Source organism: Bos javanicus, chromosome 24 (assembly GCF_032452875.1).
Source record: "Bos javanicus breed banteng chromosome 24, ARS-OSU_banteng_1.0, whole genome shotgun sequence".
NCBI lineage: Eukaryota > Metazoa > Chordata > Mammalia > Artiodactyla > Bovidae > Bos > Bos javanicus.
The window spans coordinates 53,545,959-53,561,851 of NC_083891.1; the positions used below are offsets into that span (position 1 = coordinate 53,545,959).

The window sequence follows — 15,893 nt, forward strand, 5'->3', positions numbered from 1 at the left end:
CTGTAAGCCAGTAGACATTGGAAAATACAAAATGTTCTCAAAAAACAGTCACAGACTTCCAGCAACATCTGAAGGGCACGTGTGTACCTAACTCACGCCAGAGGGAAGAAAATGCCTTATTTTTATAGAAGTAACAAAAGTACTCGTTACAGGCAAGGGAAAATAAAAATTACCCACACTACATGACAACTTAGAATTCTGAGCACAATTCTCATGATATTCAGAGGCATATTGCAAATGTATGAACTATTTCCCACCACCTTCATTTCAAACTTAAGGCCCAGGGAAGACAGCTGAATGTCAATCAGAAATCCTAAGAAGGGACTATGCATGGTGTGTGCTCCTTAACAGAAAGAATTCCAATCAGTCTGTGAATATAATCATTTATTTGTCTTTACAGTGATGATGGAAGAATGTACAGGTGTCCTCTTTCAATAAAGTATAAAAATCTGTTTATATACAGTGAAGTCACAATAAGCGCTCATTGGGAAATTTATTTGGTACTCCTGATCTGTTCATATTAAAATTGGGGGGAGAACAAGTATTTCATGGAAGTGCTACATTTCCAGTAGATTGCACCTGGCATCAAAAGCTCAGCTTCATTTTAAGGGTCCTGCTCGATATTACAAAAAGACTAATTTTAAGTCCTGGGACTCAAAATAAACATCATTTTTGAATAATAGATATATACATCAAAAATACATCTAAAAAGGCATTGGTTAGTGCTATTAAAAAGCTCTATGTGCTCAGGTACATTTTTTTCTTACACGCAAAACCCAGTGGAAACGTTTTTGCTCAATTCTAGGAGTTTGCTCTCGGGGAAAGTCGGTCAAAGTTACCTGCAAGAAAAAAAAACAAACAGACTTAAGTAATTCAATGATTTCTCAGGTGAGGTCAGCAAAACTTGGAAAAGCAGTGAGAGATCAAATTTCAGGTAGAATAGGATTTTTAAAGCCTTGATAGTATTTAGTTACAGCACTTTGTACATAAAAAGGACTCAACAGCTCCCCTCATTGTTTCAACTTTTTTAATTCTGAAAGAATCTTCACTTCATTTTCAAGAAATCTTATGGACCCTTTTGTATGCTTATGAAAATATTTCTATCATTAAGTAAATCAGCATAAAATGGGAAATCACAGAGCACACAAATGAAAAAAAATCATAAGATATAGCCAAATCCAAACATATTGAGAAAATTTAGGAAGATTTCTACTAACAATGATTTATTTTATTTCACCATAATTTATTTTACTTCAGAGAATTTATAGATAGAAACACAGTGAAGTCTTATTACTACTTAACCTGGATGAAATTATATTGTACAACTGCCAATTCAATTATTTATGTATTTGATACTCATCTCAATTATAGCTTTAAATCTTAACACTTTTTGTTTTTATAATTATCTTCTTGCAATCACTCCTAAAATGTTCAGCAACCTGGGCCCTCTTCTTGAGTGTAAAATCTTAAGCAACACAGCAAACCTCAACCTGTTACTGACGGGCTGCTTGTGTGTATGTGTGCGCGCGCATGTGTGTGCACATGCATGTGTGTGCGTGCGTGCATGTGGTGTGTACATGTGTGTGCGTGTGCATGTGTGTACATGTGTATGCATGTGCATGGGTGTGCGTGTGTGCATGTGTGTACACGTGTGTGCATGTGCATGGGTGTGCGTGTGCATGTGTGTTCATGTGTGTGTGTGCAGTCACAAGCTGTGTCCAACTCTTGCGACCCATGGACTTTGTGTGTGAGTATAAAACATCCTGCTAAGAAGGACCATTAGAAAGACCAGCCCTGTCATAATGCAATGAACATACCTAAACAGAACTGCGTGGTACAGAGTGCTGCATGTTACCAGGCATTTGAACATGGCCATGCCCCACCTTTAGTCAAGCTAAGTCCTACCTATTCCACAGTTAATTATGAACCCCTAATTAAGTCATGTGGCCGTGCTCTGGTTTATTAAACACTCTAGGTGTACGTGGAGCTAAATTAATGATTTAGGTAAATTTAGTTTTGATAATTAAGATGTACTTCTAAATCTTCTATAACCCAAAACTCTAATGGCCTGATCTAATGCCATTCTTAAGTTTAGAATATATATAATACCAATTTCTCCCTACCCAACATGCTGACGTGTTGGCTACTTTTTAAATGTATATTAACACTTTGATCACTCAGCATTAATTAGTTTGTTTTCCACGTTAACCACCTTTGTGCCAGGCAATGAGCGATGCGCCCTTTATGTGAGCCAAGTACCTAGTCCCTACAACACAAGGTCGCTTACATGAACCAGGGGGCTGCCTTGACGTCAACCTGCAAAGTAATCTGCAAAGTAGGCAAAGGTCTAGTAAAACCTCAACGACAGTACCCTTGATTTTTCCTACATTATTTTCAGGGGAAAAGTCTGGAAAACAATTAAAAGCTCTGAAGAAGAGGGCTTTCTTGGAATCAGTTCTCAGATTTCCACACTGCGCTGAAGTCTTTGGACAAAAAAAAATACACTTTCAGACTTTCCCCTGAGAGACTTTACACGTACGAAGTGTGCTCGTCACAGTCCAGAAAACACACCCCTATTGGAACGGCAGACAAGAGTCAACGTTAACACAGCATCATCCTGTCCTCGATACGGAAACCGAAAGCAAACTACTTAAAATAGCACCAAACTGGATTTAAACGGTGCTGCACGGTCAGGAGACTGTGTGGCCGAGGTCACTGCTGCCGCTGACCAGGTTAATGTAAAAGTTGTCATTATTACCTGATTTCTGTGCCACTGTGGCCTAAGCCACTCTGAATTAAGACAAAAGCACTGATGGGAAGGAAAGACTGAGTGAACAGTGAACTCCTCCCAGCGTGCGACACCTCCAGTCTACCCCTGTACCAAACAGGACCCTCCCCACCACCCAGCGGGCTCCCGTAAAAAACCTGGGCTTGGTCATCCGTCCCACTCTCCCACCCTCCTGTCAGTCAGTCACCTGGTCAAGTCGATTCTATCTCCAAATACATCTCAGATTGGCTTTTCCATTTCTCTCTGCATCCCCGACACCAAGACCACCGTCACCTCTTGCTAAGCTACAAGCTCCTAACTTGGTCTCCCTGCATCAAGTCTGTGCTACAGAGATCAGAGAAGGAGGGGAAAGGGAGGGGTTTTTGCCTACTCTGTGACCATACTTTTATGTAGGGGACAAGAGACCCCTTCACCCCAGAAAGCGACCGTGGCGGAGGCGACGGCTGCTTCACCTCCTGCAGCACCTCTCTCCCTGGCAGAGTCCTTTCCTTCCTCCTCTGCTTTGCTCCAGTGACAAAGAGCCCAGGTCCCTCTCAAGCAGCCGCAGGGGGGTGAACATTTTCACATCATGAGAAGAAAAGGATGCACTCTGCTATGGTCCTTAAATACAAAGGGGGCCCGACAACAGCAGTGCACAGGATACACAGTGGAGGAGGCTCTGCAGGCACCGCTGAAGCTGGCTGCAAGGGCAGGAGCAAGGAAGCAAGAGCCCGGAGCGCCCCCACGTCCCGGCGTCGCTGTACCTGATGCCAGTCTCAGGCGTCATCTCCACTGTCCACTTCAAGGTCCACGGCCTCCGCGTCAGCAGCTCGTGACAAGATGTCTGCCATCAGCGCCTCTTCCAATTTCTTACGTACTTGCTGTACTCGCTCTTCCTGTTTCCTTTGTAAAAACAAGAGTAAAAAGACACTAACAGTTTGGCCAGTGTTGGAACAACGATGCTGCCGACGACGTGGTTTATCTTTACTCCAAAGTCAGGAAAATTCCTCAGAAACACACACTTCCTTCTCCTTAGACTTTGCACAAGCGGCCTCTAACCCTCACAAAAACCAGGTCTCGTGGGAGATGAGCTTTGCCCAAAAAGGGGGACATTCGGACAGGAAGGGAAACCCTCATCTCACAGAGAATTCTGGCAGGAGGAGGTTTCTTTCAGGGACCTTTTCTTCAACTTCAAAAACTTCAAATATGTGAAGGTTCAGGGTTATTCCTATAAGGGATAATGTGAAATAAAAGTGGGAAATGATATCGGAAAATAGGAAGGAAAAGAGATGTGCTGGGTGAAGCACTGAGAAGGGCGGAGGAGGTGGAGGCGAGATGGGCCAGTTCAGCCGCTGCCTCTGGTGGCATCGGGGAGGGTAGTCGGAGCTCTCCCCTGGGTCCGCAGCCTGCTGACCACAGGCCGTCACAGAGGAGCCAAGAGCACACGACCCTGTGCACCAAGGGCGGAGGAGGAGCGGACCCTTGAGCTGAGCCGAGTAAGTGAAGAACACGCAAGGTCCTCTGGGTCCTGGGGACTCTCAGGGAACCTCCAAAGTGAGAGTTAAAAACACCACGTCACACAGAAGAGGCAGAACCATGCCATGAAGAACGGAGTGCACCAATGGTATCACATTTCATCCTTAAAAAGCAGGAAAAAAAAATGGAGAACAGCTACCTGACAGGGCAAGGAGAGATTCCTAAAACAGTTCCAGCAAACCAAGATGGCAAACAGAAACTCACCTCCAGAACCCAGTGGGGAGGCAATGGTTGAAGAAACAGGAGAGAAGGGACAAGTGTGGAAGTAAAAGGCTTGGAAAAGAAGCAAGAAAGGAACAGAGGCAAAGGCCCAGGTGGGAGGGCGAGCCTTGACTAGAAACAGGACGAGTCGCCTCCAGAGGCCGCAGGAAAGGTTGGGGGATGGATACAGACTGGAGGGGGAGCAGCCCCGGGATGAGGAAGAGACACAGCGAGGGATCTCGAGGGCTCTGCTGAAGGAAGAAGTGCCAGTTTCTCCATCCATCGTTGAGGAAGACAAATCACGGCACTGCCCCACACCAGGGCAAGCAGAAGGGTAGAGGGGTGATGTTCCAGAAGACTCCACTAAAATGCCCTGGGCATTTGCCCCTTGGGTCCTCAACCAGCTGTGAAGTCACGTTTGCTACAGTCTCATCCCCACGTCTCTTTATCTCAGTAGTCTATGTCCAAGGTAAGCGAAATTAACATGTTGTGTAACCACAAAAACTTTAGATATCATCTTTACCAAACTCTAAAAACAGCACTAAGAGATAAAAGGTTTAGACTTCCACCTTTTAAATGAATTTTTGAAAAGAGGGAAGCAACCACTGAGTCAAGCTCTGTAGCCTCGATCATATTCACAGAAACTAGAGTTGAAGAGATTTTTTTTAAGAGATGTTTTGATCCCTGGTAGCTCAGATGGTAAAGAATCTGCTTGCAATGCAAGAGACTCATATTCGATCCCTGGGTTGGGAAGATGCCCTGGAGAAGAGAATAGGTACCCACTCCAGGATTCTTACCTGGAAAATTACATGGACAGAGGAGCCTGACCGGCTACAGTCCATGGGGTCGCAAAGAGTTGGACACAATTGAGCATCTACCACTTCCGTTTTTACAGTCTTTATTGCAAGTGTTACAATACTGTTTCTGTCTTGTGTTTTGGCCCTGAGGCACGTGGGATCTTAGCTCTTGGACTAGGGATCAAACCCGCACTCCTTGCGTTGGAAAGTGAAGACATAACCACTGCACCGCCAGGGAAGTCCCTGGAGTTCAACAGATTTTCACACAGTGGAGCAGAGTCATGAAAAACAGGATGTTTATTTCTTACAGTCAGTCTTAACATCTGGCTCAGTAACTCCAGGCTTATGATAAATGGCGTTATCGGTCATGGGCAATCTCTCATGCCTCATAACAGAGTGTCTGCACAGCCCCCCTAGCATCACCCCATCGGGAAGATGAAGGAAATGGGAAGAAGAGCGCTTCTGGCTGGAGAAGTGATCTGAAAATCTGACACTGGCCACCGCTGCTCTGCTGTCTTGAGCGCTGCTTCCCCCATTTATGAAAACTGAAAGTAAAGCCTCTGCCGGATGTGGCGAGCAGGACTCTAACACAGCCCCAGGATGTCCCCACGGGCCCCTGGTCACATCCCAGGCAGAATTCTCTCCCCTTAAGGGCAGGAAGGACTTAGGAACACGTGATGGGATGTCATTCTATGATCAGGTTACTAATAGCTGACCCTGAGTTAATCGAAAGAGATTATCGTAGAGGGCCTGACCTAATAAGAAAGAAGAGGCTTTCAAAGGGGCTGGGCTCTTCTAGAAAGCAGCAGGAGAGGGAATGTGAAGGGAGCCACGGGGCAAGGAGCTGCTGGCAGCTTCAAGCTGCCACTGAGAACAGCCAACAAGAGAAGAGGGGCTTCATCCCTACTAGAAAGACACGAACTCTGCAACAAGCTTAGGAGGAGCCCAGGCTCCAGAAGGCCACGCAGTTCTACAGACACTCAGATTTCAACTGTGTAAGACCCGGGGCAGGGAATCCAGTCATGCCCACCCGGACTTCCGACCTACAGAACTTAGAGCTACGAACAGCTATTGCTTTAAATGGTGAGGTTTGTGAGAACTTATCACTGGGTATCAGAAAACAAATACGCCTATGAATGAAAATAGTTATCAAGCTGGCTGAAAAAAAACATGTGCTCAATGTTGAGATCCTTAGTTGAAGGTTTAACACAAACACATTATTGGTGACACAACTGGAGAAAAGTGATAATTCCACTTGCAGTCGTTTATTTTGAATATGTACTAATTGGAGAAGAAATGTTTGGCTTGATGATTTGTTATGACAATGCAATCAAATAGACAATCGGTCAGACGAGTTTACCCTAAAAGAAAAGCATCCAAATCCGGCTTGGCTGGAGAAGTATACCTGAAAATCTGACACTGGCCACCGCGTCTCTTCTGTCTTGAGTGAGGCTTCCCACATTTATGAAAACCGAGTAAAGCCTCCGCCAGATGTGTTAAGCAGGATTCTAACACAGCCCCAAGATGTCCCCATGGGGCCCTGTCATCAGAAGACCTCAGTCAACACCCTCAGGGACCTAGCAAGACCCGGGCTGATGAACTGGGCACTCATTCCAGGACAGAGTGGGGCTAGCCTCCTGAGTAATTTCCTTCCTCAAGGGTAGGAACAGTCCAAAGAGCAAGCTGATTCCTTTCCTTGATTTCACACTTTTTTTTAAAAAAAAAGAAGAATAACACTGATCATAAATTCCACATCATCAAGGCACCCGAATGCAACTGTGAACTGCTCTACATCTTTGCAAAAAGAACTACTTTAAAATCCAGGGAAGGCCTTCCAATTATAAACCTGGCTAGACACAGGTATTTAACAACAGTCTCATACCAACTTTCACGGAATTAGGAAAAAAACAAAAAAACAAATGTAATACGTATTTTTTGAAATTCAGAAGTGTCATCTGCTGGCTTGGTCTAGGAACAGTAAAGCTTTCGGGTTTGCATTCAGAGGACAGAGATAATGAAGCACACATCCTGTCCTATTCCTAAGGAAATACAGCATAGTACACAATCACTCTGGGCTTCCCTGGTGGCTCCGTGGTAAAGATCCACTTGCAGTGCAGGAGACAGCCCGCAACGTAGGGGACACGGGTTTGATCCCGGGGTTGGGAAGATCCCCTGGAGGAGGACATGGTAACCCACTCCAGTGTTCTTGCCTGGAGAATCCCATGGACAAAGGAGCCTGGCCAGCTACAGTCCATGGGGTCACAAGAGTTGGACACGACTTAGCGACTAAACCACCACCAAACTACAATCATTCTAAAGAATAATACTGAAATCCATAAATCCCATGTAAGAATTTCTGTGTGGTTTTAGTATCTGGAATAGTTCTGTTTCTCCTGAGCAATGGCTTGCTTATACTCCTTGGGCATTATCTATCTGAGAGATACGGTTCCCCTTCATAATCTGCTGCTATAAACCTAATTCGCGGCCCAGCCGTAGAAAGAGTAAAAGATGTTAATGGATGCAGCTTGTGTCTGCTTCTCATTCTTGGCTGTTTTACATAATAGCTTTACCTTTTGCTTTGTCTTTCTTCTCATTTGCTTCTCATCTGGCTTCACTTGATGTATGTACATATGTGTCTCACTGTGTGTGTGTGTGTGTGTGTGTGTGTGTGTGTGTGTGTGTCTCTTCAGAGCCACCTTAAACCTTTACTTGAAACAAAGTGAAGTAGAGATAAATAAATCTCTAAATTGAGTTTATGTGAGATCAATAAAATCAAGATAAGTAAACTGAACTTTGAAAACACAACTGAACTCAAAGCAGCACAGCAATGATCTGCTACTGCAGACAGCAATCAGAACAGGCATAAGTGAATGCACGGACTCTTCAGAGCAGAAAGGCAGAACCCAGATTGCATAAGATACCGCAAAAATCACGTGGAGAGAGTACGACTGCTCTGTCCTTCGGGGATAATCAGGATGATACACCTTATACAATGCTACCTTTTCCAGCATGCATTTGTTTTAAAACATCCTGTATCATCTGTTTTACGCCAGCTTTGCCAAGAAGGGTCATCACTTACTAGGACTGGCACTGAACCTAACAAGCAATAAAAAACGTATCAAGTGCAGGAGACAAGTTTTTTGAAGTCATGTTCTGCTCTCACCTAATGTCTTCATCTGTGACAATGAAAGCCTTGCAGAGGGGTTGAGATGTGTTCAGCCAGACAGCGGGGTTCTTTTCCACAGCAGCAGAGACTTGCCCTGTGATGGGTGCAGAGCTTGTGTGCAAAGCACTGGCGACAGCAGATAAAAGGGTCTCATCGTTACTACCCGGACCAACTCCTGCAATCAGAAACATGCATCAGTTCCAGGACGTTTCTAGCTGTGCTGAGCAAACCTTGTGGAGCCTAAAACAACTGATTATCTTTATATTCATCTGAGATCAGCTATTTAAAACTGACAAGCCAAAGCAGCAAAAGATAACAGCACATTTACTTAGTTATCAAGAACAAAGAATTAACATTAAGGAAATAGTAACCAAATACTTGAGTATTTTAATAAAACTTAAACAGAATTTAAAAATACATTTCCAGGGTATTAAACGTCTTAAAAAGTTGGCTACATTTCCTCATGCAAGGTCAATTATTCTTAATGATCTAAGTCCCTTCTAAAGTCATCTTACATTCAAATATCCCTATTAATGTGTCCCTAGGGTCCTGGAACGTTCCCCTGTAGCTTGCCATGTCTCAACATTTCTTTCTTGTGCAGGGATTTCAAAGGAAAAGCCAATGCAAGTAGGCTGTACCTACACCTTTAACAGCTTTTTCAACTAACAAAATACCCACATGAATAGGATTAGTAACTGTACCCCTGACTGCACGTTAGGAGGCTGGAACCACAGCTACGTGTAAGTTCACTGCTTCTCATCTGAAACTTGTTAGACCAGCTAAAGCAATCATTTCCAAGGGCAGAGAGCGATAAGACACTACTCTAACCAGGAATTAGGAGGGTTTGCAACGTATCAAGATTTGGAAGCCAAAGTTGTAACACTCAAAAACTAATGCTTCTCTAGAACTTGGAGTGAACGTGTGACACCACGAGGCATGCCAGCAGCTGAGTTCTCCACCCCGGATCCCGCTCACTCCTATTACTGGACCCATGGGCATCTGAGGCTTGCAGCAGCAGGTCACGGAGGGAGAGACAGGATTAGAGATGCTGGCTGTTCTTTTGATAAGAGGAAGGGAGAAAAAAGCAAGTGCTGGGGCCTGATGTGGCTTCGAGCAGGAAGCTGGGGATGGTCTGCCACTTAGGCTGCATTTGGGTCTAAACACGTATCATGGATTAATTTACATGACGAGCCTAATTAACCTCAAGCCAAAAGGTACACACAGAAAAAAAACTTAGGTAAGACACCACCCGGAAGCGTTCTGCAACCTACAAAGTGTTTCAGGCACACTGCCTCTGGGTTTACTAAAACCCAAGGGGAGCATCACCCAGCGAGGCAAACAGTCCCCACAGCAAAGACCTGTCACCCTCATCACGTCTGCCTCCACTGCCTCCGACACAGAGCCTGGCACGCAGCAGGGACTGCTCAACTGAACTCGGAGAATACCTTGAAGACCTTTAGGGAGTTCCATGGTTTTTATAATTTGTTCTGTTACATCTGATGCACTAAGTCCTTGTAGCCTCTTCTCCCAGAAGAGCTGTAAGGCAAAACATCACTGTTAATAGATACATTCTCGGGACAAGAAAGCAGTGCATCGATGCTGCTGGATAATGAAATTGAAATTGTATCAGTAGTTCCCTAATGTCCCCATTTTTTTTTCTTTACAAAGAGCTAAATGATACTTCAAACATGACTTCAACACATCATAATTCTTTCAAGTTATATGACTCAAAAAACTTTGCTTTGTCATTCTAGGCAGCCTATTCACTTGTTACATCTGACAGATTGTTATGTGCTATGCATGAGATACAGTCCTAAATAGATAACAGTCCTTTGGAAGATATAAGGTATCTTCCAAAGAGTATTAACTTGAGTTCTTCAAAGTTTCATTTGGCATGAAAATTTAATGTTACAATTTATCAGGAAAAGGAAAAACTGTATTATGTAATACCTCTTTATCCAAAAGCGTTAGGGAAACAATTTCTCCACCTATGTGATTTTTCTAAGACACAGAAGTTTAGCCCTTTGGCCTACTTTAAGGGGAACAAACGCCATTTTTTATGGAAACTTTTCTAAAATGTTTTGCATAATTCCCTGCTTTTTAAACAGGATGCCACATTCATGAGTGCCTCTCCTTCCATGGTACAGAGCCTGGGTCTCCTCAGTCACTAGGTGGCCCCAGGGCATCATTCTGGCATCAGTGAACACGCTGAAGACTCTTCCTACTCCATGGGTCTAGCGAGATATGCAACTGCTTGTTCATACAATGAGCAGGCCAGGACAGTTCTACTGCTTGATGTTAAATCCCTTCTACACTTAATTCTCTCTCCTAGTCGGCTACTGTGTGCGTGCTTGCTCTATCACTTCAGTTGTGTCCTTCGCTTTGCAACCCTATGGACTGTAGCCCGCCAGGCTCCTCTGTCCATGGTTCTCTCTAGGCAAGAATACTGGAGAGGGTTGCCATGCCCTTCTCCAGGGAATCTTCCCAACCCAGGGATAGAACTTGTGTCTTTTATGTCTCCTGAAGTGGCAGAACTCTTTACTGGGGAAGCCCAGTTGGGTATTACTCGTCATTAATGTCGTTCATCCATATGAATGTATTTACTGAGCTCCTACTATGTGCTCTACTTGGCCTGTGAATGCAACAGTGGATAAGATAGAGAGTGTCTTTGTCCTCAAGCCTCATCTCTTTTCTACTCTGTTTCATATTTACTGCAGTCCAAAAAGCAGATAAAGGAATTCCTTAGGAATTTGATAAATCTGTCTTTAATCCTGGATACCCAGGGGCCTGTCATATAGTAAATATTGAAAAAAATATTTGTGTGAATGACTGATGTGGGAATAAACGGGCTCAGAATCAAGATCCTGAGGGACACATGCACCCAAGTTGAAACCCCAGCTATAGACATATGACCTTGGACCAGTTCTGTAATCTCAGATGTTCAATGTCCTCTGTGGAAGAGGCAAGTATGACTGTTACATACAATGATTGTGGGGGTTAAATAAAGCAAAATATACAAACACCTATCACACAGTAGGCATAAGGTTTATTAGGTTTACTTTTAACAGATTTTTGAGCACTCTGAGGGCTTCCAAGCTTATGTTCTAACTTCTGGATACATGAAAAGCGTCAAATAGCATCTTTCCGGACAAATGAGAAGATACAGTAAAATAATTCTATTTATGGCAGAACAGTAATAGCTTAGATTATATAATAACCACAGTGCTAGCACCAAGAGTAACTTCTTTACTGTCCTTTTAAGACCTTTAGTATATGCTAACATCTCCATATACCTCCATATAAATTATATCAGCAGCAGAATATGTGGGCAAGGACATGAATACATTAACCATTAACCATCATGAGGGAGAAGTAGTTAGTTCTTCTAAGTAATAGTTAATGAATGTGATAAATGTCCTGAGAAAGTCTGCCTGCTCTTCTGGGGAAATAAGAATCATCTATGCTTTAAATATCACAACTATAGGGGAGAAAAACCCAACAAAAATTAAAATGCAGTTAATTCCTAATGAAAAAGTGAAGAAGAGAGTCAGTGAGTATGAGATTAGTAAGTGTTTTATATTATATAATTTTATAATTATATAAATTATAATTTTTAAATTATATATATAACTTAGTTTGTAAAATAAATCAACACTACCAAAAACATTATGAAAACTACATACAGAGATGATTAGTAATAAACTACATCTAAAAATCCCAATTCTAGATATCAAAAGTTAAATTTTTTACCTTCTATAATTTTTAATGTTTAAATTTCCATTATTTTGAAGGAAAACACAAATTTGGAATGAAATATTTTGCAAAATAAATCTTGGCTTGAGAAACAAGTATACAGCTCTAGATTGCAAGTCCTGGTATCATCACACATCATCAGACAGCCCTCAACAAAATCTGAAGTTGAGCCTGACAGGTTGATGACCTCTCTGTAAATGAAGCGCTTACACTGTGAAAACGGAGGCACACGTATTTCTGAATGTGTAAGTGTGTATACGTGTGTGTGTCTTTCTTCCACCCCCTACTCCCTGGGAAGTGGGAAAGGTCAGAGCAGGAATCCAGGCTGGTTTGAGAAAAGAAGACATTTAACCGGCCAAGGTCGCCACTGCCCTCCCCGCCTCCTCCCCGCCTGGCATTCAGCCCTAACACGCTCAGCCAGGGGAGCTGCTCAGCTGCTCGTCTGACGTTTCAGTGTGTCCCTAACCCACCTTCTCACGTCCATCTTCTCAGGTCCCTATTTGCTCTGTTCTGGAAAGAAGGGGTTCTTCGCACTTTAAAATATGTGTAAAACTTGTATCAAGCAGGCATTAGGCCAAGGGAAGGAAGCCAGTCTTTTACATACCGTATGAATGAATGTGTATGAAAAAGAAGAAAACTATAAGGGTGGTTGCCAGGAGTCAGGGCTGGGGGGAAGATCCCACTGCAAGGGGTCAGCACAAGGGGATTCCTCGGGGGTGCTGGAACTGTACTTTGTTTTTTTTTCCATAAATACAAACTTTATCCAGCTGATATAATTACCATTTTCTTTTTTTGTTTTTCCAAGCAAATTGCTCAAAGAACGATCAATTTGCACTATCTCCTTTCTCCCAGGCCCATTTCAACTGTATTATCCTACCCCCTATTCCATGAATTTCCACTACATTTACTCTAAAGGTTAATCAGCTCCTCTCACCAAATGCAGTGACCTTTCCTGATTGTTTCTGGTCACTTTAGAGCTCTGAATGTACTGGAGGGGTTCAGGGAAAGAGAGGGGTGTTCCTCTGCCTGACATTAGGGTCTCAGATCTCCTTGTTTATGTATTACTAGGTAACTGACTGTGGTCATCTGAAGTTCTTCCTATTGCATTAACATTAGAAATTGAGACAGAAATATGGAAAGGACGAGGCTCCCTACATTTGAAAGGAGTCCTCTGTCCAGGACAGTTGTCTTGTCCACCATACTTTCATAAATCCTAACCGAGCTGATGAAAATCTGATTTCACCAGCCACATCCCATGATTTTCTCAGCTTCAGCTTGCTGCCTGGTGTGAGGTCAAATAATCAACGTAATTTAGGGACCAGTGATCTAATATTTGGAGAAACTCTTTAATGTGCTCTCACTCTAAGTGAGTACATCCCTCCCTAAGCCCCACTGATCAGGCCCTCCTCTGATATCACCCTGCAGTAGAGAAGAGAACTGGAGAGCTCCCATATGTACTTTCTAGGGCCAATGGTCTGGGCAATACCCTAACCGGCCAACAAGCTGATGGAGAAGCATAGGATAGGATTAACAATCACACAAAACCAAAAAAGTATCTAAAATGTCACTGACAGGGAAAGTGCAGCTTTGAGGAAACCATCTTAATAGAAAGTGGAGCTCATCTCCACACCTTTGTTCCTCATGACTGTAGGAAGTACCTCTATGACATCGCTGGAAACAACCGCTCTACGTACTTTATCTAAGGGCCCCAGAGGACAAGTGTGACGGTGGATTGTGAAAGCTGCTACTTTGGTGAATGATCAAATCTGCTTCCTGAAAGGACAACCAACCCAGAATACAACTACACCATTTTCTTTTCTTAATGGCTGCATGTTGGACAAATACCTTACAAGTGATATCCAAGATGAAAATGAGGACACAGGGATCTCAAACAACTCATCACAACATACATACACACACACACACACACACACACACACACACACGCCCCTGTCTAGGCTGATCGTGTTTATTCAGACCATCTTCCACCACCCTGAGCTTAATAATACATACTCTGAAGGAACCTGTGCTCTTGGGAGGATGTCAGAACAGAATGGTTTACCGGGAAAAAGTAAGTAGAGAATCGATCCAAATTCAGCAGATGCTCTTTTAGTGCCCATTAGATACAAAGCATTTTGCTGGGGATGGTTATTAGGATAGCCGGCAATCACTGTCCACTAGCTGCTTACTGTTTGGTGAAACTGTTTTCTAGAAAAACTCTAGAAGGGAGACGTGTTAACCGCAATAATGAAGATACAATATTAACTTCAATTTGGGAGAATCTGCAAAGGCTTTTAGGAAGAGGCAACTCTGAAAAAATGTGTTAAGAATTCTATAGAAGAGGAAAGACTTCTCCAAGCCAAGGAAACAGCTTAAGCAAAGGCAAGGAGGTGAGACAGAGAGTGTGGGTCAGTCTTTCTAGGTGATTTTTACAGATAAGAATAACCAGGGTGGCTTATTGTACAGGCATGTTCTGAGACCTCAGCCCTAAAGATTCTGTTCAGTAGGTCTTGGGGTAGAGAGCTGGTTTTATGTTATTCTACAAGTGTCTTAGGTAACTCTGAGGGACGCGGGGGATCTTGGGCTGAGAAAGGCTGGTCTGGTCTGTGCTGAGAGCATGGCAGTGCACACACGAGGCTGTGTACCCCATCACCGAGATCTCCGAGTTATTCCCGATTCTGCTAGACGGAGAAGGCAATAGCAACCCACTCCAGTATTCTTGCCTAGAGAATCCCTTGGACAGAGGAGCCTGGTGGGCTGCTGTCCATGGAGTCTCACAGAGTCGGACACGACTGAAGCGACTCAGCATGCAGCATGCTAGACGATTAAAAAACGTATCACACTATCCTCTTCTAGCAGAGAACTGGAGGAAGATACTTGCTTTTCTGTTTTTCGTTGCAGGAGGATATGTCAAAGCATATTTAAGAGTATACCGAACTGTTTAGGGGTGAGCAGAGACAGGGCTCGCCCGAAGATCTGTTTGTGCCCAGGCGCATTCCCCTGGCGGAATAAGAGGAGGAGGACGACAACTCCCGCTTACCCATCGAGCCCTTCCCTCCAGCCTGGCACTGTGCTCAGGGCTTCACATACAGAATTCGGTTAGTCTTTCCTACAGTGTTTTGAAGAAGACATTATCAGCACCGCCTCGCAGTAACTCATCAAAGGCGCATGACCAGGGGTGCAGCTGGAATTAAAACCCAAGTCAGTGATTAGACAGTCCTCATCTCAATAAATGAAAGCTCTAGAAGAGTATTTACATGCATGGCTCTGTGTTTAACAAGCCCGAGACCCTTCTAGTCATGAAATCAAAGGCAGACAAAAGACCAATAATTGCTGAGAAAATTATCAGGCTGCTTTTAATCCATTTACCTACGAAGTGATGCTGTGTTAACTGTGCACTGTAGGCGATCCATGCCGAGGCCACGCTCCTCCTCAAGCAGAATTAAGAAGCCATCTGTGTGATATTATTTAGGCTAAAGCTGGCATAGACTTTTACAACAATCTCAAAAGAGACGTAGGAGAAGCTCACATGATGAAAACTGAAGAACTGGTATAAAACACATCTTCTACAAATTAGCTTTCTCGGAATTAATTGCGAATATCAATGACATTTGAACACCCCGTTTTGTTTATTTGGTGGATAGAAATTAAAGAGCGAGATTTCTACTCCAAG

At 43.5% G+C, this 15,893-nt stretch overlaps 1 protein-coding gene across 1 annotated transcript in view; it reads right to left on the reverse strand.

Annotated features, from left to right (window-relative positions):
• Nucleotides 1-369: 369 nt before the first annotated feature.
• The window catches only part of MBD2 (methyl-CpG binding domain protein 2), a 67,765-nt gene continuing 52,241 nt past the window's right edge, over nucleotides 370-15,893 (reverse strand). The window contains exons 4-7 of the mRNA XM_061400230.1: nucleotides 9,913-10,003; nucleotides 8,465-8,642; nucleotides 3,532-3,670; nucleotides 370-839 (exon numbers count right to left, since the gene is read on the reverse strand). Coding sequence (XP_061256214.1) covers nucleotides 3,544-3,670; nucleotides 8,465-8,642; nucleotides 9,913-10,003 — 396 coding nt within the window. The 3' untranslated portion in view covers nucleotides 370-839; nucleotides 3,532-3,543. The remainder of the gene's footprint in view (nucleotides 840-3,531; nucleotides 3,671-8,464; nucleotides 8,643-9,912; nucleotides 10,004-15,893) is intronic.